The following is a 26,861-nucleotide window of genomic DNA, read 5'->3' on the forward strand; positions in this document are numbered from 1 at the left end:
ATCAGAACTGCACACTTGGTTTTATTAATGGTTATTCCTTGAATAGCTACAATTATTGCTAGGCAGTTTAAGTGAATCGTTCTCATTTTTATTTCCTGGAAAGAGTGGGAATAAAAAGTAATAGTAAGGCAAGATTCTCCTTTTCTGAGCTTTCTATTGTTTACAATGCGCCAATAAAATTAATTGCCTAATATGAAAGATATAAAAATAAGGTTTAAAATTCTGAATTTTGTTAAGAAAGAATTAAAACAATCCCTTGCGGTGGTGGCCCTACGAATTATGCAGGCTACACATGGCGAAGACCACGAAAACGATCATGCAGCCATCCCGTTCCCCTAGATTCAAACCCACCTAAGAACTACCAGGGTTCAGCGATTTTACCGCTCGGCCGCTGGTGGGCCGGCTATGAGAAGGAGATTCCCAGAAATTAGACGGTTGCCATATAGCAGAGAAAATGCAATAGTTTCAAATTTTACAAACTGTGTTAATAAAGTTTGATTACAATAAACATGATGTTTTAAAATGACCTTACGTTTCAAAGCGGAAAGTAAACGAACATTATTTTTTATAATAATTTTAACTTTCCACAACTAATTTAACTCCATTTGTAGTTCTTCATCCAATAAAAATATTTTTTATAGTAGAAATCAAAGAAGTGATAGATATTTTGACATCCTAAATAAAATGAAGAAAAGGAAATGAAAATTAATAAATATGAATAGATATGAAAATAAACGATATATTTTCAATTCCTAACTTGTGAAAAATTATTTTTTGGATTTAAGTTGATTAAAAGAAATAGCTTCTAACTTAGCACTTAATAACGAGATGAAACGAATGCTGCAGACCATCAAAAATATCTAATTTAGGAAAATCCATGTTATTCCAATAATTCTAGACACTAAAAAACAAGAACAAGTTTAGGTCTTTTAAAGAAACCTGAAGCATATAATTTACTTCAAACGTATTCGAATAAAAAAGTTGCATTAAGAATATTTTTAATGTTGCTAGTAATTGTTGCTGGTGGAGAAAGGAACTACAGAAAACTGTTAATAGCAAAAAATTCTGAAAGATTCGGCTAAGAAAAGCTTTTAAACATGCTTATTCTTTCTAAAGGAAATGAATCAAGTAATCAAGTAGATTCTGAAAAATTATTAAAGAATTTGGTTCATTAAATGTAGAAAAAAGTGTTTGAAAATCAATGTAATACTTTAAGTTAATTATATTACTGCTTGTACATTTGAATACTGTTCATCAAAAAAGCGTTTTTATTGTTTTTTATTTTAAAAGATATAAACCTTTCTGTGAATATATAAAACTGTGATTAAAATCATTATAACAGCTATGATTTAAATTAGTTATCTTTGAGTAGTATAAAATATACTGATATTCCATGGAGTCCCTTTAACGTTTTTACTCATGGTTAAAGATGATAGTGCGGCCCATCAGCCGCCGGGCATTAAAGTCCCTGAGTAATGGTAGCCTGGTCCGGAGGTCAAATCCCGGCGAACGGGCTTGCTACAGGGGCATTTTCGTCGTTTTTCCCATTTATAACATACGTATTAGACAGTTTCCCTTAAAAAGTCCTCCACAAAGACATCTCTCCCCTTAGGTAAATAGCCCTCGAATGCTTTGCCATAACCAAATAAACTAGATTACTGGTTACTTTAAGAAAGCTGATGTTCAATATTGATGTTTATTTATGTTCTAAGAAATACTGCTCACTTTCAAAGAGACCGGCTAAGGGAGGTGTTCATCACAAAGGCTTCACTGTAGCTAGTTTGACTAAATATGACTTGTAAATACTATCTTACAGTAATCTTAAAGTTTAGGTCTGGATTATTACTAAGTTTTGAAATTCTAAAAATACAACCTATCCCTTAACCATTTTAAACAATTCTTTGTTTATCCATAATAAGTCAAGAAATCACTATATTATAATCAAATATATTGGTCTCACTAGGTCTTACACACACCTCCTGCTTTGGTGGTCTGTTTTATTGGCTCAAACCAGGTTATGATTATTGTGCTTCAGACATGTTATTACGAGTCCCGATTTAAAACTATTACAAGGGTTAAAATATAAAACTAAATCTTTGTATTTCACATAAAATTGAACAGAAATAATAATACAAACACTTAAAACTAGTAACTTTTTTTAGAAAACAGGTTCTAAAATTTTATGCGTTCAAGAACCCCTTTCGTATCGCAGGCATTTTGCTGAATTCTTAAGCATTAACTTGCTTGATAATTATTTTATATGGCATTAACTAACGAATCAAATTTGCTTTCTGGAATCACTCACAGACTCCTGGTTATTAACTCCTCCGGTTCCGTGGATTCCGGTCTACGAATTGCTGATTTAAAAGAAATAAAAAATATTCTTGAAAATTAATGTTAAACTATTCAGTGTAAATATTAGAAAAATACATGATTTTACCTCAGAAATAGTGCTTTTCTCGTTACGCCTACAAATGCTACATGAACAATGATTATTGATTTTCTCTTTCTACTGAAACTGAACATACTTGTTTATTGCTGCCCATAGATAAGACTCATATCCTGTTGTTCAGGCCGTTAACCTCCCGATACTTGCGTTTGACTACCATAGCACCTACCTCAAAAAAGGAACCACCCGCGAACAATGCTTTATTTCCCTGCATAAATCTACACGCTTCCTTTCCTCCACCTTACGTAAACCTTCGGTCAGTTATAATTTGTTCTTCTGTACTCTGCGACTTCCTTTAAGTTCTTAGTATACATGCAGAAGAAATGCAACCCAGAACATCTCAACATTTAACAAACCTCACTTTATTTCCGTTTTCGAAATTTCTATTGCAGATCAAAGTTACAAAGCATTTGGACTCAGAGACCGTAAGCTAGTCAACGTTATTTTAAAAGGTTCTGAGCATCTTTTCTTCGAAACGTGATTAAGTCCAATATAAATACTAGCTTCAGTTGAGAAACCGCTCATCTTCTCTAAGCAAAAATAATAAACATATTTTAGCATTTCTTATTCTATTATGTCATCATTATAGTTCAAAATTTGTTACTTACCATAGCGGGTTCGTCCCCAGCCTGTTACAGTTGCTTTCTGGCCTGAAAAATCTTCGCCATAGAGAGGCAGGCATACTGGAATGATGTGACGGCGAAACCGCACTGGTCTTTGCAGTTGTAACAGAGCTATATCATGTTGATAGTTCGAAGGGTTGTAGTCTGGATTAACGACTTTCCTTCGTACTGCTAATTCTTCATGAGCGTATTTTTCAGTGGTCTGCTTGATATCATGGTCCCCTAAACGAACTCTCAAACCCGAAGTTTGAGTCCTATTTAAAATACAAGACACTCATATGAACTGAATAATTATACACTAATATACTACTGAATGATTAATTAGGGTAAAATAAGTTTTCCAGTGAACTATAAATTTAAGATCTATATCTGTTAAAAAATTAAAATTTGACTTCAAAGAAAAGTAGCAATAGTTACTGAGATATGTATTTAGTTTACGCCAGGTTGAAAGTAAAAAAACGACTCAAAATGTATCATAACTTGAAACTAATTTTTATACACTGTTTTAGAAAGGGGATGGTAAACCTGGGTGGAATTATAGTAATATGTAAACTTATACACAAAATTTTGCAGTAAGTAGAGACTAGAAATTTTGCAGCAGAGATTAAAATGCAAACAACTGTAAGAAAGATGCCATCTTTCAGTTTAGATAGATGATCATATTTTTCCTTTTATGATTTTTATATTTCAAGAACGTATGCTGCTATTTAGTACATAACGGAAGTTATAGATGTATGGTTTAATAGTTTGAGATATTAAATGCATATTTTTTTATTGCGAGTGAAGTAGTATCTTACGTAATACGAAACAATATTCATTAGTTAATTCAAGACGCAGGTGTAAGATTCATTATTTTGAGAATCTCTTAGGAAAAATGTCAGTTTAAGAAGTGCTGGTATTCTTTCTTTAAGCTCGTATTAAAAGTCATTATTTATAACTTATTTGTAGTAACATTTAAAACCAAAATTTGAAATATATAACAGAACAGTTAATTTTATATAAATCATAAATTAAAGTCCTTTTTCATTATTAATTTATTACATATACATATATAAAAAATTTAAATTTAATTTTGAAAGAAATTGGAGAGTAAATATTATCCTTATTCGGACGAAAAGTTTTATAAGATTTAAACATGCACACAGAATTGCAAAAGAGATTGTTAAAACTAATTTTGTACGTATACTATTTAAGACGAAAAGCGTTTGAACAGGATAAGTAATGGGGAAAATAAATAAAAGATTTACCTTGAAACAGTGAAATTACTTATATTTAACTGCAAATATTGAAACAGTGAAATGACTTAAATTTCTTAAATTAAACAAAAGAGACCAGACAAGTATGTTTACATTAGACTCTCATTTGTAAATATCATCTGTCTTGAAATTGTCAGATCTGCCAGTTTTTATTCATAATGTGTGGCTTTTCGTATTATATAAAGAATGCTCACTTAAACCTTTTCTGTGACATCATATTTGTGTTTTAAAAGTGTAAATATGAGTAACGTTATCACTGCAGATCTGTTATATGTCTTCAAATGATCATCTTTCAATAACAGTTTAACTCGAAGTGATATTTAAAAGCAAATACACTATACACTTGCTTAATTTCTTTTTCTATGCCTGTCATACCTTACACCTATTGGATTCCAAACCTTTAAAAACGAATAAAAAAATCTCTGCACTTTATTGGAGGATTAATACTTTTGCCTCGCGTAAAGCAGGATTCATTATTAAACTCACAGATCACCACTTTAAAATATTTATTAAGCATACCTCAGCCAACTTTACCCTTAAACGAACGCCATTTTCATTTATCAAACACAATGAGAATCAATAAAAATCGGATGTTAACCATGGGGATCATATAAAAATTTAGACTATGTTTGAGAATGCCTTCCACTCATATAGTCTTGAGTACTTTCGTGAAATTCAGCATCTTTCACAAATTCTTTCATAAAATTCTGTAACAAAAACGTGTATCTGTAAATACAGATATGCAGGTTCACTATTTAAGGTAATAAAGCCAACTTTTTCAAAGCGGATATCCAAGATACTCGTATTCTTGTAAGGTACTGTCTGAAACTCTTAAACCTTTAACATGTAATAAAATTTTAAAGTGAAAACTTAATTAGTTCACATACATTCGAAAATTGCAATAAAAGGCCAACTGTTTGATTACACCGAGCAGTTTTTCCTTTTCAGCATTATGTTGATCAGAAATGAAAAAGAAGAGAGTGCTAAGAAATATAGGGACACCAAGATAGCAGGCAGCGGCAAGGTATTGCCTGCTGGTAATCAAGTTCTTGTGACTAGCTCAGTCAACTGTACTTACTCACTATTAGCAGATTTTTAAGCTTCACAGTTGATACTACACCTGCAAGCAGCTAATACTACACCTGTAGATGCAAGATACATGAAAAACTTGCCTCTACAGGCGCTAAGAGAAAGGGTGTGAGAAAGTTACCTCGCAACGCAGTGGGCAGCCGTCACAACCCATTGTCTGTTAATGAGGGCTCCTCCGCAGGAAATCTTCCTGTACAGGAAAGATTGTTTCACAATCGCGACCTGCAAAGAAAAAGAAAATTACTTAAAAGTACGTCTTTACATCTAAGAAAAATTAAATTACTCTTCTGGATCTTTACCTAAGGTTAAAATTTACCTTAAAATTTACCTTCATTAAGGTTAAAATTTAAGTTTTATGTACATCGTTTAACTTAAATTAACAGATTTAAGTTTTTACACAAAGACAAAATTTAGCATTTTTGACTTTTCAGGTTGATCTTTAAATTCATTAGTCAGTAATGTTAACAGAAAAAATGTCAATTTCTCTTAATGATCGGTATATATTTAAACCAGGATTTCCAGTTGGGTCGCTGTTGATCTCATAGGGGTCGATAAAATTTTAAAAGGAGTCACTGATGATCAAAGGGTCGATTGGGGGTCAATAAAGGAATATGCACCCCAAGTGATTATCGTCATCAAGATCCCATTGATTACAAAAAATATTAATATAATGATAACTAAGTGTTTATTGATATAAAGCTATATTTTAAGTATCTTACAATTTCGTTCTAAAATTCATTTGCTTGTATCGGCACTAAATTGAAAAGAACTCCATTATTTTGATAACTTCCTGCAATTGTAGTTATTGAAAAGAATCGTATTTGATCAGAAGATATATTGTTGTATATTTCCAAAATTTAAAAGAAGATTTTAATATTCACTTCTAAGACATTGAATATTTGAATGTGCCAGCTTGACACATAGAGTCACCAAACTGTGATACATGTAATTTTGATATTAAAATGCAAGAAAAATTCGACTGAACAAATGAATAATGTTCAAGCACCAATCTTATTTAAAACACATGAACAGACTAAGTTTTGGAACTTAAAAGTCATCCGAGATATATATCTCAAAGTAAAAGCTGTCCTTGATATCTTTGAGATATATATCCTTGATATAAGTCCTTGATATATTTGAGATATATATGTCTCAAAGTCATATATATCTCAAAGTAAAAGCTGTCCACCAAACCATCATTATTTGACTTTTTCCGTCTTCTTACCTAGAAGAAGCAGACTTTAGTGAAGTCAATAATCTTTTACAGAAAACAATAAACAGTCTGAATATTTATGAACTACGTGACTTAAGAGTTAAATTATAAAACTAAGAAAAAAACTTTATGCCAAATATTAAAACAATACATCAGTACATCATGCGCAGCCATCACATTAATTAAAATCGAGATTTTGTTCAATTAGAATCTGCGATTTTGCTTCCGAAAGCTTGTTTAGATTTTTTGAATAAAAAATCATAATAATACAAAAAATAATAATATATTAATCTAATAAATAATTTTCCCCAAACTTTTGTTCATATTTTTACTCTTTTATCTTGAAGTTATTTATATACGAATATTTGCATACAATATATGTTGTGTGTTATAGAAAAATGTAAGGGAAGAGATTGAAAGAAAAAATATTTTTTTTAAAAGAGAATGCAAGAAAAGGATTGGGAATCCCTGATTTTAACCACCAGCTGCCAAAATTTCCTTCCGTACAATCTACAGATTTTGTAGTTTCATTAACTCAGAGAGTGTAATTTTGGGATCGACAGCTAAGTAGACCGTCATGCCAAAATAAAAACATTCTTGAAATTGAATAGCATTTAATTAGACTGTAAAGATATTAGAATCCACAATAGCGTAGAGTTAAAATGTGTTTTTAAAAATATTATTAACCATTTTTAATACATAAAATGAAACTTTGAAATCTTTTGAAACTAAAAAAAAATATTTTCTTGTACAAACTGAATACTGCAACTCACTTAATATAAACACAAACCAGCTGCGTAACCTCAGTCGAGGTCTCGAAAGCAATGTCATACCGTAATCCTTATTTCCAACTGAAGAATAGTATTAAATCTTTCCGCATAGGGAGATAATTTAATGGAAATCTTGGGTCTGTGAATAAAGGCTCTGCCGTTCTTCATTGGGTTGCCGTTTTTACCATGTTTTGATATTGTTCGTATAAAAACACTACAGTACATTACAAAACAATAAAATACACAATAACAAGACACTGATACGCTATGCCATAAATCAATATTCACTAAGTCATTCACTCAGTTATATCATTCACCATCTTCGTGAATGATTGCTTGCCAGCGTTCAAGTAGGACTTCAGTGCCTCTCCATCAGAAATGGTGTAGTTTCGCGTTGAAGAAATTTGTTAGCCAATTGCTAAGAGAAACTTCATGATGAATTCTTGTCCTTGAATGTTGTTATACAGAGACCGGAAAAGATAGTTACCAGAAGGGGTGATAAATGTGTCGGAAGTTCAATTTTCTCTACTTGGCACTCCATACTGATAGCCAAAACGCGCTGTTAACAACATACAAACTCCTATTCGCAACAGTCAAACTCCAAACTAAGGAGAAACAACTGAATAACAAAACAACGAAGGCTTCACAATGCAATGTTTCCAGCCAAATGAAGAACGGCACGGTCTTATGCACCGACCCAGTATATAAAAGAAGAAAACCTAATCAGCTTAACTATGACTTCATTCTTTCTTTTCTTTCATTTATTTTTTATAAAGTCTTTGTAGAGTCATTAGGTTATTTTAAAACAGAAGACGTGAAAAATGAGCAATGCCTTCGCCGGGACTCGAACCTGGACCTTTCGAATACGCGCCGAGTGTGCTACCGTTACTCCACGAAGGCATGCAGAAAGGACAGAGAGAGAGAGAGAGAATACCTCATATACTCAGATTAATCCCTAATCCTCAGTCATCCTTTTAAAGGGTGACTGAGGATTAGGGGTATGGTTGATTATATTCCAAGTATATTGTAAAAGAACTTAAGTAATATGCATGTAAGGTACGAAGAAGTATCTATATGCTCCCTGGCCATAAACTGCCCTCTTGGCCTTTATTTTCGTAACCGTTTGTCGTAGATATATACTTCCAGTCACAAAAACGTTTAAATGATGCAAAAGTTTATGTTTTGGCATTTTAAATTTAAAGAAATTAATTTTATGAAAATTAAGTAGTCTAACTTTTTACACGTTCTTCCAGTCCCTATACTCCTATTTAGAAAAACTTTCTACTCGTTATAAATAGTAAAAGAACAAAATGTTTGCCTCCCGTGCGCCAAAAATTGATCGTACTGTTTGATATGAATCATATTCAGGCGCCGTATACAAATTGAAACGAGAAATGTTCGCATTTGTACGAATCTAAAAATAAAATATCGTTTAGAAAAAGGCTTCTGAGCTTAAGAGATTACTTAACGAACCCCAGAAAACACGAGCGGGCTTCAGTATTAGCACGTAGACAACTCATAATGTTATTTGCATTAATTAAAAATGAAACATATTTGTTCTTCGATGAATGGTGTACGATTACTAGATTGTGATCTCTTAAATAATAAAACTAGGATAATATAGATGTGTTTTTAGATTTTAAAAACTCTTGTGAAAATTCTTTCGATCAAATATAACCAAATTCTACTAAATGTAATAAAATTATAAATGAAGACTCTAGTAAATCAGAAAAGATAGTCACCGAATAGCACTTAAAGGGGAAAAAATCAATGTCGAATTATCCTAATTTATATATTAATCAACCCCATAAGGCAAGTAATAAATGACGACAAATATCCCAAATTTTGAAATTAAATACATTGGTGAAATTTTTGTAATACGAAAGTCGAACTTTCTGCGTTTTATTTTTATAATGAGTAAAAAGTGATTCTAAATATAAGTCCAAGGAAAGGAGGAATGTATAAAAAGTAAGATTTCACATTTTATACAAAATCAATTTCTTTTAATTTAAAAATCTTTGCATCATTTGAAATATCTCTGTAACTGGAAGTATATGTTTACGACCAATGATTTCGGAAATAAAGGCCGGGCGAGAATTTTTGTGGACGCAGTGTACACACACGCATATATACATATGTATGTATATACTCTATTTCTATATATATATTTGATAGATGATAGCAGGCGAGGGCACCAGTGCCAAAGAATTTGCCAGTGCTTCACCGTGGGGTCAACAAGTGCTGCCCTTCGACAACAACTTTCTGTAAGATAGCATAGATGTTTATTCAAGGCTCAGCACTTCTCCAGAGTTAATGTTTGAACAGATTTGTGAGAACGAATTCATAGTATACGTGAGGCTCTTGTTCTTATGGCGATGAGCGCTTGCGCGGAAAGTAGTTTATAAGGTATTTTGTAATTGGAAGCTAATGAGTTAATGTGCGTTTTTTGCGTGCAAAACACAAAAAAGTCCAAAAAACTGTTGATGCCACGGTATTTTCTTCAGATGAAGATAATAAATCGGCAAGATAAAAAATAGATACGATAAAATACTAATTTTAATTTTTAAAAGCCCCTTAATTCAGCTTTTTAATTTGGTTATTTCCCCTTTCTATCCTAAAAATAATAGCATTCTTTCAATAAATCTGTCTCAGCTGCGTTATTACAAATTAATCCTTGTCTTGTCATTCTTATATAATGCTCATGAGGCATTTACTTATAAAGCGAAAGAAGTCTTTTAGTCAGTAATAATATTAAAATATAAATATATAAAAAATACCAAAGTAATCATTGAGCGCCAGTTTAACTGCGCATGTCAAAAATATTTTGTCGAGTATAAAAAGTGTTTAACCGGCTAAATGAGTGCTGCTGTATCTTTATGCTCAAGCTCCTCATCAAATTTCACGTCACCACATCTAAAATGTCATTACATACGCGTATGTAAGAAAGAACCTGTATGGATTCAAACTTTTACATATATTTTAATTTTTTCACGTGCTGGATTGCTTATATTTGCTTGTTTTGTTTGGTTTTTCGCACTCGGTCTGCTATTTTTAAAATTTGTTTGTGTTTTTGACGCTATAATTTTGCAATTTTTTACAGTGCTTACTTCGGCCTGTAGGGGTTGGACTGATAAAGACGATAATTATTTTAATTGTTTTCTTGAGACTATTTTGAGTTGTAAACTTTAATTTGAATTTTTGTTAGTTCAGAAACAAGCCTATTTATTTACTTCTTTCGTTGCACCAACCCCCTGATGACGACGCAGCGACAGATGTAAATTTCTTATTTTATTATTTTGGTTAATCGCTTAGAAAAACATGATGATTGTTCATGTTTAATACTGTTATTTAATTTTATTCTTAGCAATATTGCTTCCTTTCTCAGATGATCACTTGAGGGAGGTGTTTATAGGAAAAAAAATAATAAAGGATGAAGCAGAATATACATAAGGGGTAAGTAGCACATATGGTAAGGGATATAATAAACAGTATATGGTTAAAAACGGATGAAGTGTTCTAGCTATGGTATGTGTCTGGCCAAATTAAGGAGGATGTTTCTGTGGCTGGTTTATACAAGAAACAACGGTGAAATGTCTTTAAAATGACCCATCCTCTAAAATAGTGCCTATTAATATTCTATGAAATATTAGTCACTTTCAGTGGTAGTCGTTTACGGAAATTGGTCACCATGGAGAATTTCTCTATGAAAGTAATTCTACGTTTCTAGTTTCATAATAGACGTGAATTAAATGTTTTGAATTTTGTTTTAAGAAAGTACTTTTTTAGATTAATATAAGAGCTTCAATTCAAGTAAAGTAAAACAGTACATTAAATGCGTCGTTATTTCTATCGTGTGCCTGCGCTATTTATGTTAAATTATCTAATAATATTTCGTAAAGTAGTTACTGCTCATTTTTTAAAGATGCTATTTAGCTCCTTTTTTTTTAATAAAACCATCGATTTGCTCTTTAATATCATTTTAATAAGTCCTAGTCATTTGAGGATTTTGCCTGTAACTAATTCGAAAGATCCGCAGAATTTTAGAAGAAGAATTTAATCCTGTTTTCGCATAAATTCTTAGTTCTAAAATACAATCATCCCCTTCTTCGCGACCACATATGATATATGCTAGTATATTTGAGAACATATACAAACGCTGATATTGAATATCACCTAAGACAACCCTTTTAAAGAAGATTAAATTTATTAGGAGGAGTTTATGATCGTTTGATCACTTGATAGAAGGTTCATTGCACTGTATTTCAAATGTAATTTAGCCATTCATAAAATGCAAGAAAATGTTAAGTATGTTATAATAAATGAAATGAAATCTCTCGTAGCTGCAACCTCCGTAAGATGATCTTCTCTGAAAGTGACTACTAATTCTGAGAATATAAATACATATCACTATTGAATATCAGCAATCTGATAAGAGCTTTCTGTTGAGACCAAAATCATTTGAACCAAACTTTCTAATAAAACCAAAATCATCTGGAACCATGTTTTACTAAGATCAAAATCATCTGGAACCAAAGATGTGGTCGATTTCAATGAGTCTATTGCATTTTAGATGGCATAAGCGTTTCGTATATTTTAATAACCCCAGCAGAGCTTGACTATCCGAGTTAATTGGGACCATGACCATCCAGATATAAAAAAATCCAGATAAGTAGGCTGCTTGATTCTCAAGTCAAATGGGCATTTATTATAACGTATGTGTGGGAATTTTATTTTTCCTTTAACTGTTTTTACTTAACAAAGTTTATAAAATAAAACATTTTTATTTCCGTAAAAACAGCCTTCTCGTTGTTAAACTAAGCAATAAACACATACATTCAAGAGTATATGTCAACGAAATTTATTTAACAGTTCTTTAAAAATGTGTAATGTACTGAACCATCGTTTTATTTTTAATCATATTTTTTTAAAATTTTATATCTCTGAAAGAATTTTGTAGATGAAAAACAACCTCACTTTTACTTGGCTGAGAAAGGAAAACAAGTCATAAAAATAAGCATCATTCAGAATATCTTGTATCCGGATAGCTGAAATCTTGCTGCGTTCTCATTACAGTTTCCGAAAAACGACTCATGGAATTTATTTTTCCTTTTCTATAGAATTTATTTTCCGTCTTTCCTTTCCTCTTTTATTGCTAACGTATTATCTTCGACTTCCGTTTTAGAAACTGCTGTTTCTCAAGCTTTATATCAAAAATATTTCTAATAAAAAATATTTTAAGAGCTGACATAGTTTTAATAAATTCCTATAAAATTTTAAAGGTATTCCTTTATAGAAATGCTTCTCTATAAAATTTTATAGAAATTTTATAAGGCTTTCACAAAACAGAATTCTATAAAAATGCTTCTTAGCAAACTCATATAAAAATTTTATAGAGCCTCTATAGAATGGCATTCTATAGAAATCTAAAAACTTTTCATACTGGAATCGAAGAAAATTTTCAGTATCTGATGTTCTATATAGCATATAATGTAGTAAAAATTAAACACTTTTTATTCATTAGCGCTGAATTATTAAAATTTATCTCGATCATAAACTTTTGTTAAGAGTTTAAATTTAGGTTGTTAATTATACAATTTTAATTCCTGAAATTAATCCTTTTAATTACTGTATATGTACCCCTGATAACAGAAACGATTTCTTAATTTTTGTTAAACTTAGTTATTGTTTAAAATGTATTTATTCTTTGACATAAAAAAATTTTAACATTTTTTATTACCCCCCCCCACCAAAAAAAACCCCTCTTATCTGTTCCTAGAATTTTTATTCTCTCAACTTTCATGTCATAGATCATTTCAAAATTTAGGTTAAAAGATTTTGTTCAAAAGTGGAAATTTAATTCATTTTTTTTCAATTCGAAAAGAAAATATTGTTGATTTTATAATACTTTTAAAATAATAAAGTTTCTATAGAATTTTTATAGAACATTACACAAAGAATAAGTGTAAATTTTATGGCCAAATTTACTATAAAAAGGATATGATATTTTCAATAGAATTTTATCAGTTGATTTTACACATATTATATAAGATTATATCAGTGGAATCTTTTAAACCTGAGGGCTATGATGCTGAAAGATTCTGAAGAAGTTTAACGCTGAATATGTTTGCAGAATTCCTTAAGATACTTTCGTAAGGGATGATTATTTGGGGACTGGCCGTGCAATTTTATATTAAGTGCTACCTAAATTTTCCCTATTTTAGGAATTTCAAAGCAGTGAATCAAAATGCAGTGAAACCTTGCATGTTGACCGCCTTCTTCATAAGACCACTTCTGAAGGTGACTAGAGTTTTTGAGAGCATAGCTGAGTATAATTGGCAACAGAATCGTTTTTGGTGTTGAACATCACCGATAATAATATTCCCCCAGATTATCACTTCTAGGGGAAAAAAAACCCACCAAATAATTTGGAAACAGTAAGGCAATCATTTAAGTGGAGTTTCATTATAGTTAATTAAACTTAAATGTAAATTTACGACGATAACATTTATTAATACAATCAGACACTCTCAGTTACTAAAAGCTATGGAATAGTTAGATTACATACCTGCCAAGGCTGATCACCAAAATTCGCATTTTCACCTCCCACTATTTTGCTGTCCCTCATGTGGCTTCTTCCACATTCTGAAAAGGAAAAGAGTAAAGTATTATTTCAGTATCCCGTATTACTAAAGAAAGCAATTAGTTTCCGGTCTTACATCTGAAAAAAAAAAAAAAAGATTTAATTGCTTCCTAGTGGGCGGTAACCCATTGGCGTATTTTTTAACCTCGCGAAGGAAATTGCCACGTAAACAAAAGAGTACTGGTGTTCATCAAGCCATGAAATTTTGTGCCAAAAATTTATAAAGGAATACAGTTTTAGCACAAAAGTTATACACCGAAAAATGTAGGAACCGCATGTTGAAAGCAGGTTTTGCTGCTATAATTTTACTGAAATGTGTTTGCAATGGCAATACGCGAACTTTCTCAGTCAGTGGTGTTAGAATCATTCTGGAAACGGCTTTCAAGTATATAAATGAATTAGTGTCATTGCTTTTACGGCGAAGAATGCTTGCTTGGGCTATCGTCCTCGAGTAGAGAAACGAAGAGTGGGAAAAAAGAAACATATAAAGGAACGTAGGCAAGAGGTGCCACGGTCACCCGGACACCTCTCTATATAAAATTTCTCTCTATATATAATTTAGTCAACAAAGAGCACAATTATGGTTGTATCATTAACAATAACCTACCAGTAATACACGCTATTAAAAAATTAAGCATGCACGAAATAAACTGCCACGACTTTGAAAACCTTTATACATTTTTTTTAATCTCTTAAAATAATTTTCGATAGTCTGCTACAAATTCCAAAATTATTTCCACAAGTTTACTCAATAGTTATTACTGAAAATTGGAAATCCTTCCTTCAATGCACATTATTCAATAACTTTATAAAGTTGCATAATAATATTTTTCTACCGGTCAGAGGAATTCTCATGGGCTCTAACAGTTCAACACAAATTTGTAATTTAGTTCTGTTTACACAAGACTTTAAATTTCAGCCCACAATTAAAACTATTTGCAAATACGTACGTTTACATAGATGTTATTAATACTTTCAATAATAATAAAGCAATAGAAAGGCTCAAAATCTATCCTAGCATTCTTAAACTCAATCTTACTAATACTAATCAACATGTTATAAACTATTTTGATTTGCAAATTATTAATCCTAACACCATAAAATTTTTGACAAAAGAAGAAATTTTAAATTCAATACTATTAAGTTAACCAATTGGAACTCCAGTATTTCCAAAAAGTAATAAAAATACTTTTATCAGTCAAATTAAAAGAATAAGGAATATTTGTACAGAAATTCAAGACATTAAAAGTGAAATCTCCTTACTAATTAGAACACGAAAGGATAACCATGTACCTACTCAATTTATTAATTTTATCTCAAAAAAGGCAAGCATTAATTTTAAATTTTAATCTTTCGGTAAAAGAGAAATGAGGGTTATATCCGAAACCTTTAACAAGGAAGATAAAGTTGGATGTCTTGTAGATGGAAGATTTGTACAAATGTAAAATAGTACGTGTAATATTCTTTTTCTGGCTTCTAAGCTTTTACTAACTTTGTGCCAATACCTTTTCTTAAGTCTCAATTACAGCTCGTTTTACTTGAAGATTTTTATCTTTTTCTCTGTTTCATGACTTTTAGCCAGAAATTTTTAAAATTAATTTACTTACTTATTCGATTTAATAGCTAGTCGCACTTTCTAGGCATCCCATAACTACCATTTTCACCAGCCTAATATTTGCTGTTCTCATAAATCTGGCAAACACCTGTCTTTGGATAAAAGGAAAATCCCCGTTCATTGTTGTTACTAGAACGATGTAAGTTTTTTGACTTTAAAATTCTTCTGCCCTAATTCAATTTTTAAATATGACAATTTTATTTTATTGAATATTTTGGTAATATAACGTGCACTCCTTTTGCTTGCATTTGCATTATAATGCTTTATTTATACATTTTTATACCTTTGATCGCATTATTAATTCGATACTTGAGTTTTGTTCAAACGATCTTTTTAGCATTTAAAAGGTTATTCATTTTATAAAATGTCCCAAATTATTTTTAACTTGATTTACATCGTGTAGGGAAATTCTTCATATCCATATGAGTTTGCAAAATTTGGAGAATTAAATATTTATGTTTAATATCACTTCTACTTTCAATTTGCATATGCATAGCAACGATGTAACATGATGTCTGAACGGTTGAAAGGAATGTGAAATAAGCTAATTCCCCGTGCAGAGTCAGTACTGTTTCGCCATTTTTCGAATGTTCATTTTTAGGTAATTTTCTTTATATGGATAAAATTATTATTAGCAATTTTTGCATGATAGTTTTATGCATATTCTACTTCTACACTATTCTACTACCATTGCCTGCAAAGCAATTTTTCTATCTGCCGCTTTTCCTTTTTCTATTTCAAGTACTTAAAGAAAAAAATTCTAAAACTTTTTTAACTTTAAATTTCTTTTCAAAAACTTTCAATTTTTCTTTTAAACATTACTTGAAAATTATGACTTTGTAAATTGGAATTTATGTAGACTTCAAATTTGTAATGCTTAGTTTTCTTTATTAGCTTTCTTAATTTTACTTTGAAATATAGTAATTATAATAAGATTTTTCCCATTTCATTCTTATAATTAGCATCCCTCCCCCTTAGGCAGATAGCCCTAGTGTGCTTTGCCATAATTAAATACACCACCATTCTTATGATTATGGTTAATTAAATCATTGCAGCCTAAGCTCATGATTCTTAATAGTTTTTCCTTACATTTGTTTATGTTGTTTTTATATATTTATATAGATGTAATAAACATATAAATCATATGGTAAAAATGGACCTTCAAAGCTAAAAGCTAAAAATTTCAAAGCTCAAGCTAAAAGCTTCAAAGCTTTTAGCCTAAAGACCTTCAAAGCTAAAAAACAACCTTAAAGTTTGACCTGCAAAGCTAATAAAAGGACCATCATCAAGGCTTAGCCAACACAGCTAAAATTATAAATTTAAATTTAATTATTAATATAGATTTCCCTTTGAAAATGAAAAATAAAAACTATTATAATTATGAAACTTATTAAAAGAATCTTCCAGGAAAATGAACTTAAGCTATAGAAATTATAAGACTTAAAAGTCAAGTACTTAAATTTTAAATATATAAAGGCAAAATAAAACAAAGTTAATTTCTGTTGATGCCATGGAAAAAGGTACCAATCATGGTATTAACCAGATTTCCAGCATATCTAGCAATGAGTCCCTGATCGCAGTTTCTTGTCCGAAGAAAAATAGGCCGTGCTCTTTCTCGCGGGACGCAGCATAGAAAACGTGCACGAAACTCACGTTGCACTGAAACCACAGATTTGAATACCTCAAAACGGAGCACATAAAAAGCCTTTTCTTGCTGCGGCGCCATCTTAGAAACGGACGCTGTGGCTGCGCAGTAAGTATGACAAGCAAACACAGGTAGCACATGAGAAACTTGGACAGCTGTAAATATTTACGATGCAGGTTTTACACGGGTAAGGTGCATCAATTCATTGTTCATTTTTAAAACCGCACCGTTCATTTATAAACACCCTGTATTTTTAAGCACCCCAAAGAATTTCTTCGACGCGATCCGAATTCAAGTAAAAAAAAAAAAAAAAAAAAAAAAAAAACAAGGAATACTGGGCAAAACATTGATAAGTACTATTTGAAAAACTACTTCCATTATAACATTAGAACTCAAAAAATACGTAAAATTAGTTTACTATAGACTACTGACAACAAATGTAAGTACAATTTGATTTTTGATCCTACATGATAATTACATTTTTAATGGTCTATTAATTAGTAGACCTTAATCATAAAACCCTCTGTTTCCTCCTCACTATCTTGAAAATTTAGTATTTGGAAATTTAATTTGATTAGTTACCTCTTAAAAGAATGTATAGAAGTGAATAAGTAATCACATTTGGCATAAGCTCTGATTAGTTATTTTTTTTTTTTTTTTTTTTTTTTTTTGTTGCGTTAAATCTTTCAGTTTAAATTATACTAATAAGAATAACGCAAATACAATACTTTGTTTTTCGATTAAGCAAACAATATAAATTTCAATTACTTTAGCAGCCCGAATTTTATTTTACAATCAAATTTTTAAAATGTTTATCTTTCTCTTCTTTACCTTCTGATCAATTTTTTAAAATTAGTGTAATTTTTTGAAACCTTGAAAATTATTCAAACATCTATCTTCAGGCCAACAGTTTTTAAGTTTTTTCCACAAACTTCAGATTCTTTGTTTTGCTTACACCTGATCTCTCAAAAGACTTGCTTACACCAATCTCTTAAAAGATCCTACAGAAAAGATTTATAAAGTTAATACTTTAGCTAGGTTTATGTGTGTTTCGTTTTAGCATTTTATACGGAACATTATTCTTGAATAAAGACAGATTTGAGTTCATAGTTTAATTGTACTAAAAGCAAGAAATTATTTGCTTGTATATTCTGCCGTAACATTTAGGTGCATAGTAAAAATAATTTTTCTTTTTTTGCATGGTTTCTTGTCTTAAAAGACAGACATAGAGTTCTTGAAATAAAAGAGAACTGGGAATGCCTTAATTCTTATATATATTATTATAATTGGTGCGCACTAATTAAGTTTAAGATGCTATCAGAAAGAAATTGTCAATGTAACTGAAAGCTCGGAAAAAAAATTCACAGAACATTTATACCTGAATTCGTATTAAATATCAGCATAATAACTTTCTACTAAAGTAGTCTTTCACAAATCATAGATAACTTCTGAACTACGTTAGCAAATAACAAATATAATGAAACACACCAACTTTAAAATAATTCAAATTTTCTCTTAGCGTGGCATTTATTTTAAAGAATTTTCCCTCACGTTTCGAAAGAATCTGACAAAGATCTCTCCTCTTTTTGTCATTTTATCTATTTTTTTTTCAAACTTCATATTAAACCTTTGTTCGCACATAAAATTTAGCCAAATACAGCTGCAATTTACGATTAATTTTGAACATATTATGCATACAGATGAGACTCGGATCTCTTTTCTTCAGTTTTTCCTTAGAAAGTCATCCACGAAAGCATCCCTCCTATTAGGCTAATAACCCTTGTGAGCTTTGCCATATCCAGTTAACCTAACCTAAGTCTCCTTCAGGCTGATCAATAGTTGAACAGGTAAAAGTCACGATACAATGGTAATTTGGCTCCAGTTCCCCTCTCGATGACTGAAATGTCTGGCTGAGTAAGTTTTTCCGGATTTCCTTCATGCGCATACATACATATATGTATACGCATGAAGAAGTGGGTTTGGTGGAACGGGAGAGGAGTAGGAGACCCTCGGACCCGTTCCTCCGTGGTGCTGTCCATCAAAATTGGGCGCGGAATTGAGCAAAATCGCACTGTCACCTTTAAGGTGCTCAAGGCTGTTGCCAACGATGGGCGTATCTTGAGCGCTGCTTGCCATGAGGAATTTCGTGGGGTTGGGCTGATGTTGCTGTCAGACAATTGAGCATAAGTAACAGGATATGTATATGTGTATATATATATATATATATTATGAAAACACTTAAAAAAGAGAGCACACATAAAACGGATTAGTTCTATATACGTATTTCAAACCTTTAAAACAGAAAATTTAAAAAACTTTTAATTAAATTTCATCAATTTGTTTTAGAATAAAAATTAAAAAGCAATATTGATTTTTTTTCAAGGTCTGAATTTGAGTCAGGTATTCAATAATTTAAAAAATTAGTCTATTATGAAGAAATTCCATTTCAGCAAATGCCTCCCCCTCGAAATTCAAAGCTGGCTACGCCCCTGATATGGACTATTACAAGCGATATAAGCAGATGGTATACGGTATTAAAATGACATTTGTTTAATTACATTAATGGCTGAAGTGTTAAAACACGTATAAAATAGATTTAAAAATATATTATATTTAAAGGGGTTTATTTTATTACACTACTAAGGAATGGAAGTATAATAACTCAGCACTTTAGGGAATTAGCCTCCATTTAAAAAAGCAAACGTTCTTTCCTATTACTTTGTTTTTTCTAAGATTAGCTACGACCATCATATTATGTGACAGTAACAGGAAATTAATCTATTACGACAAATAATTCGTGGAATTTCTGCCTCAAAAGGTTGACCGTTGTGGAGAATTAATAGGACTGGATTCAAGCTTATCTTTTTTTTGTGGGGAAAAGTTCATGAAAACTCAGTGAAGCTAGACTGATCAGCAATCGGGATTCGAACTCGTGAGAACTCACGGTAGTAACTGGTCTTCCGCGATCGACCGCTAATGATAACGCGGCCGGTAGAAGCGGGCCTGCAAAGCCTGCACCGCAAGCGAGCGCCGCCCAGAAAGAAGTGTCAATACACGCTTCTCTGACAGTAAACAACCACTTGAATATGCATTAATGATTTTGCGTTTCGAACGATTTCCGACAGAAACGTACGAAGGGTGTAAAAGACCCTTTCATTTAACTCAGATAAAAGTTTAACAGAAGGCACTACTCGTGCTTACGGAACAGACGTTATTTATAGCATAAATCAAAAATAAATTGACTTAACCAGGTGATATGTAATTTAGCCCAACGGCTAAACAGACAGAGAAACGCGGAAGTTGCCTCTGACCTAATATCGACTTGACAAGCCTAATTGCGAGAATAATGCAACGCCGCAGATAATTTGCTCTCAAGAGATTCAGTTAGCAAATGTAGCCGTCAGCAGAAGGAACACGATCTGATTCTACTCTCTAAATCCTTCCTTTCTCTTTCCTTTCTACCACATTTGAATACATGCGAACTAGAAATTTGAATTCTTGCAGGAAAATGGAAAGCGAGAAAAACAGCAAAGCAAATTAACATAAAATAACTGGTTAGTAACAACGAAATGAATCCTTATACGGAAAATAATTAAAGTAGAAAAATACGTAATGGTAGAAATTACATTTAATACAAATATGTAATATAAAATATCTTTAGAATCATATTAAACATTAAACCTTACCTATATGTAGGGCCAGAGACAACGGGTGCCAAAATTTAAGGACGGAAAAATTCTATAGGTCCTCGACGGTAGTAAACGTAGCGCCGACCCTACGTAATTTTCAACATTTCTTTTCGAAAACTTCTGTTATATACCTTTCTTTAGAATCACATAACTGATTCAATAGAACAGCTCTATGCAAAGATACAATGACATTAAATTCAACTGCTGTTTTTGATATTAAATGGACATCCTTAAAATCCTCAAATTGCTAAATAGTAAAATTGCACAACCGTCATTTTAGTTTCCTATACAATTTATCAGAAACTGACAAATAAGATCTGCAGAAGCCGCGCAACAGTTTGAAGGAAAAAAATCTACTGATATGTGCTTTCGTGATATTTGCAAAGATAAATTTAAAACTTAAAATCCTTCTGACATTCTGCAGTTAATTATACCTAGCGATTTATCTTTTCTAACTCGTTCGTTTCATTGAGAATTTTATTGACTTTGCCTGTTGGCGCTGCAAACAGTGAAAGATAATTTTCCAAACTAAAATTAATTGAGCGTTATTTAAGTACGAGTATATCACGAGAAAGATTTCTGAAACATATTAACAGCAGTTGAAAATTATGTGTGCTACACACTAGGCATAAAAGAAATAATTTCTACATTCATTCATACATAATGGAGAAAAATAAAAGTTCAGATGTAAAAAAAATAAATTATTACTTAATTCATTAAATTTTTATACATTAATATTTATTTTAAAATTATATATTTTTATTAAAATGTAATTCAATTATTTAAAAGGCTGTATTGTTGTTTTATTTCTTTCTCTAAATTCTTTCTATCATTGACAGAATCTGGAATTTAAAAAAACGCGGATATTCAAGGGCGCTCTTTTTGAATTCCCTAAAAAACGCCCAGCGCCGCCTCTGGGTACTTTAAGAAAATAGCAAAATTTATGTACACTTTTGATTTTAAAATCCCACAATCACATCTTTCATTCGAATCAAAATCTTCACAAGCCATTTTGTATAACTAATCATAAACTAAATATTATTTTCTTGCTGAATTAAATCAAGAAAGATTTACAGTTAATCCGCGTAAGAAAACAGAATTGGTAACAAGTTGTTTGTCTTTTAATATCTTCTAGCTGAATTGACAGGTCGCTGGACATTTATTCAGCAAGAAGATATTAATTGGCAAGCGACTGATTAGCAATGCTATTTTCGCTCCAAACTAATGCATTGTTACATAATGCAATTGCACATCTATGAGATATGCATTTTATTGCTAGTAAAATGTTACGATATCAAAATTTACTTCTTTGTTTGATGCCTATGGAAAAAATTTATAAAGAGAAATTAGTTATTCACTTAATTTTTTTCACTAATTTTTTATAACTTTAAGAATTACTAAAAATCCACCAAATATCAACTAAATTTTTGAGTATTTTTATTTGCATTATATTTTACCACCTAAAGTTCCATGTACTTTATTTACCGCGTAAAATTGCATATTTTCATAACTTCAAGACCATTTGGTATTGATCGTTTAGTCATATAAGACGATTTATTTTTAAGTAATTTAATTTTAGAAACAAGCAACAGTTGGGGCGCATATATATGCGCAAATTTCTCCGTCTACCACGGCGACTATAAGTGCAAAGGAGCATGCGCGGTCCGAATCGATATATTTAACAGATATGGCGATTGGCTGTTGTCTTTGGGGCAGTTCTCCTTTTATTATTTTAATATCAACATAAAATCGATAACAGTAGTATAAAAGACCACAGTTAACTATGCAAATTTCCCATTCCTCGGCAAATGAGTTAAAGTTCCTTCTTCTGCCTTCCTCGACGATTACTTTTCTGAGTTCTGAGTACCATCTGTTATTGAACCTATTTTAGAGAGTGCCGACTGGGATCGCACTCTCGGTGATCCAGGAGTAAGTAACTACGCTGGTTTTCTAAGTTTTTCTATCACTATATCTGCAATGATAGCTTTTGCATACGATCACAGCAGAGACAGCTGAAACACTCTCCGGTATGCTTGGGCTTTTTACTAATAAATTTGCTATTAACTTTGCAAGATGCATGTCTGCCACAAAGACTTTCTGAAACATTTTGAATTATTTTGAACACTGTGGCTGATGTAGATCGGATTATATATTAGGTTTTGTAGTGGAAAGGACAAGTTCTGTAAAAACACTATTCCGTTCCACTTTTCTCATAATATTAAAAATTACTATACTCCGAAACTTTTTCTATCATGGGTAACTATTAACCCTTTGCGGCACAGCGTGTCTGGTCTGGACACACCTAAAAATTTCCTTCTGTGCGCACAGAAAAATTGAACGAAAAAGGATTTATAGGTTACTCTGAACCTTCTTTATTTACAGTAGATGGCAGCTCAACACACACCAGTCCATATATTTTAGCCATGTTTAGTTTTGTAAGACCCTCATTTTTCAAAGAAATCTTCCAGATTTTTTTAGGGTATAAAAGGAATTGTTTGAAAAGAAATTTCTATGTTATGTTTTTGGCTGTATGATAATCTCCTTATTCTATATTAGTTTTAAATTTTTACCTTGAAATCTTGCCTAAAATCAAACGGCGAACCCTAGTTGTGCCCAGACCGGGTTCACCGATAATCTAGGACAACTGAGAGTCTGTATTCTTTATTTCTTCACATCTCAACCGTCAGTTCATTGACAACAATGTTTGTTTCAGCGCTCTTTTCGGAGCTCTATTCAATCAGTGTGCCACTCTGGGCACACCCACAAAATTAAAACGATAAGTGCTATCTTCACAAACTCTTTCTTGTGTTCTCCTCTAGGCCTAATTAGACTGCCTACCTTTTTTTTTTTTTTTTTTTTTTTTTTTTTATCAAAACTCCTACTTTAAAAGGTAGCGTGCCAGAAAGGGTTAATTCAGAAGCATTTTTGCCCCGTAATTTTTTGAACGGGTATAAAATATGTTCTTTCTGAAATATTCTTTCACGTACTGAAATGTAATAAGTATCATTCATAATCTAGCTTGATAAGTAACAAATTAACTAAAATCATTACATAATTAGAGAGTTTCTTTACGGTTTTGACGCATATAAAATATTAAGATGATTTGGCGAGTCGATGCAACGGCACCGATAGTGTCGCGGTGTCAAAGAATTGCATTCTCGGTGGCTAAAATCAACGGAAACAGTTGCTCTCAGAAAGTTGCGCTTACTCTGGCTCTATTCCACGGCTGGCATTTTCCAGTCCGTTTATAAACATGTCTTTTCAGCTGTAGGGTTTCACTCCTTGATTCTTGAATCCTACAGAGAGCGTAAGGAGAGTTATCGTCTTGTCTGGGGAAATAACAACTGAGTTGGGAGAAAATTTAAACAACCTCTTTACTTCAAATTTTAAACTGAACAGATGCACGGCTTGTGCTTACGGATTAAATCTCCTCAGCTCGAGGAATTTCAGGTAACAGAAATATGAACTTAAAATTCAAATTATTTGGATGCCAGAGATTTACAAAGCAAATGCCTAACAAGCATCAGCTCAGTTTTAATTAAATACGCGAACAAATTCAGCTAACAAAATGGCTTCCACCGTATAATTTTAGTCGCAAAGCTAGAAGAGGAATTAATACTGCGTTCAGCGTCACTGCCAAAGCTCTCTGTCTAACTTCCAGGAACTCTGTTTTTAAATGCACGTATCTCATTTACATCCTTGTGAGAGCTAACAAAAAGTAGAATTTATAGTATAGCTCAAAATCTTAAGATAATCGTTTAATTAATATAAAACTCTGCACAGTGGTTAAGTATCCACTTTTAAATAATATATTCCTCTTTAACTAATCATTATGGTAAGATACTACTACTATAGATCTGTAAGTTCTCCATCAAGGACAACGCAACCATTCAGTTCTAAAAGAGGAAAATCACTAAGACCCGTAGTTAAACTTTTCGTCTTGTAAAAATATAACAAAATACAGATAACAGAAATTTATTGAACGGAATAAAATAAGAATGTTTTACTTGACCTTTGCTTTGGAGATATATTACGACTTTGAAAATTCGGCTCTCACAGGTGTATTAACCCAAGAAGCCGATTTATCTGTAAGAAGATAAATAGCCATTTGTATGCAGAACGGAAAAAGTTGTTATTGCTTTCGTAGGTAGCAAATGTGACCACAGCTTTGAAAACAAGGATTTATCAGATTTAAGTGGGTTCAAACGAAATTCATTTGTCATGAAAACAAGTTGAATAACACTTCACATGCCTTGAGGAGGGGACATTTAAGAATTCACACAAAAGACACGTTCAAAATTCGATAAGCATATTTCTTTCCCAGAATTTAGATTCTGTGATTGCAGATATGTTAAAAACTGAATTTTTTTAAAGGGTTTTGATTTCTTTGATAATGAAAGTAGTATATGTACCTCTTACGGGCACGGGGTTTCACAAAGAAAGTACAAATTTCCAAAAATCGCCATGACAAAGAGGTTGCTAAAATGCCGCTAGGAGTTTATACCTGGATTTATGTAATTTTAATACACTGCCTTCATTTCTTGGACATATTTCAACTTGAACGTATATATACTTTCTTGCGGACATCACACAAAATTATTTTAGGCCGTATATATACAACCTTGCCGGTCAGAGTATTTTAAAATATGGATAAGACGCAAGCAAAAAAATTCGAAACATTGTTGTGGTTAATTAAATGCTTGCCACAGGAAATTGGAAAGCAAATTAAATATTTTCGTTCATTACTTATAACTTTGGAAAATAAACTATGGAGGCATAATCTGTCTTTAAGTAGCAGATACTCTCCCACAAGTGTTACAAATAACTGGCTCTTGAAGTTTGTTGAAAACGTTGAAGGTAATTAGAAAAATACTGACAGAAAGAATCAGAAATATTCTAAAGCCGTCAATGAGACATTGCATACGTGCTAAACCAAGCCTATTATAATTTTTATCTGCATTTTATTAATTAATTCTATTCAATTTTGAAGCTCGATGGCGCAAAGGCTAGCGCATCATGCAGCAGTGCCACAGGTCCGGGATTCGATTCCCGAGTTGGGCAAGGTCGACTTAGCCTTTCATCCCTTAATTTGCTTGAGTTTTAAAGAAAAACAAAACATTAACGTTTTAGTTCCATAAAAGTAGAGTTCTGTTATACTTGCACTTTTATGTAAGTGCAATATGTAAATGAGAATGAAACAAGTTATATTCGCATACTAAATTAAACTAAAAAAAAAAAAAAAAAAGAAACTGTATTACTTCCATATACTTTTAAACAGCACCCTTTATAATAAAATTGTAAAAGAGGACTACTGCGTCTTCAAGATATACTTGAATGTAAAATAAGATTTGAAAATTTTGGTTAAGTTTCAGTTCCTAGCTCTCCTTCAGTGTTCCTTATTTTCGTTGAGGTGCGTGATTTTTTTTCCCCCTGCTGCATTTAATGGAGTGAGACATTTTTCCTTTGAACGTTCGATTAGAATGTCATCTCTGTTGTAACAAAAGTTCGCAAATATGCTACCGTATGTCAGTTGTAGTAAAAATTGATAAATTTTTTAACCTTTAAAACGATGTACCCTGGCAAAAGACGAAGCTGTTGCGAATCCAGCTAAATACAGAGTGATCCATAAATTCCTGAAATTTAAGAAATTGTACTTCAGCGAAATCTTAGTATACAACAGAGCCATTGGCACATAAATGTATAAGATAGTAACGTGTTTTTAAACGAATTTTATCATGTAATGTTTTTTACTGAATTTATGTTCGCAGAAAGCTCTTCATACATAAAAACACAATATACCTCATAATAAAGGTTGATTATGGCAATCATCATCATTGGCAATTACCCGAAGACGAGTTAATATGTGTATGGG

The 26,861-nt window shown here is 31.7% G+C and overlaps 1 protein-coding gene across 3 annotated transcripts in view; it reads right to left on the bottom strand.

The window, feature by feature from the left end:
* LOC118193259 (trypsin-1-like) overlaps positions 1-26,861 on the bottom strand; it is a 120,200-nt gene that overhangs the window by 14,230 nt on the left and 79,109 nt on the right. For all 3 annotated transcript variants that reach the window (XM_035364311.2, XM_035364312.2, XM_035364310.2), the window contains exons 4-6: positions 13,966-14,042; positions 5,539-5,639; positions 3,058-3,326 (exon numbers count right to left, since the gene is read on the bottom strand). In XM_035364311.2, coding sequence (XP_035220202.1) covers positions 3,058-3,326; positions 5,539-5,639; positions 13,966-14,042 — 447 coding nt within the window. The remainder of the gene's footprint in view (positions 1-3,057; positions 3,327-5,538; positions 5,640-13,965; positions 14,043-26,861) is intronic.

The sequence above is a fragment of the Stegodyphus dumicola genome, chromosome X2 (genome assembly GCF_044657685.1).
Source record: "Stegodyphus dumicola isolate Sdum_Otavi_A_Nest chromosome X2, ASM4465768v1".
NCBI lineage: Eukaryota > Metazoa > Arthropoda > Arachnida > Araneae > Eresidae > Stegodyphus > Stegodyphus dumicola.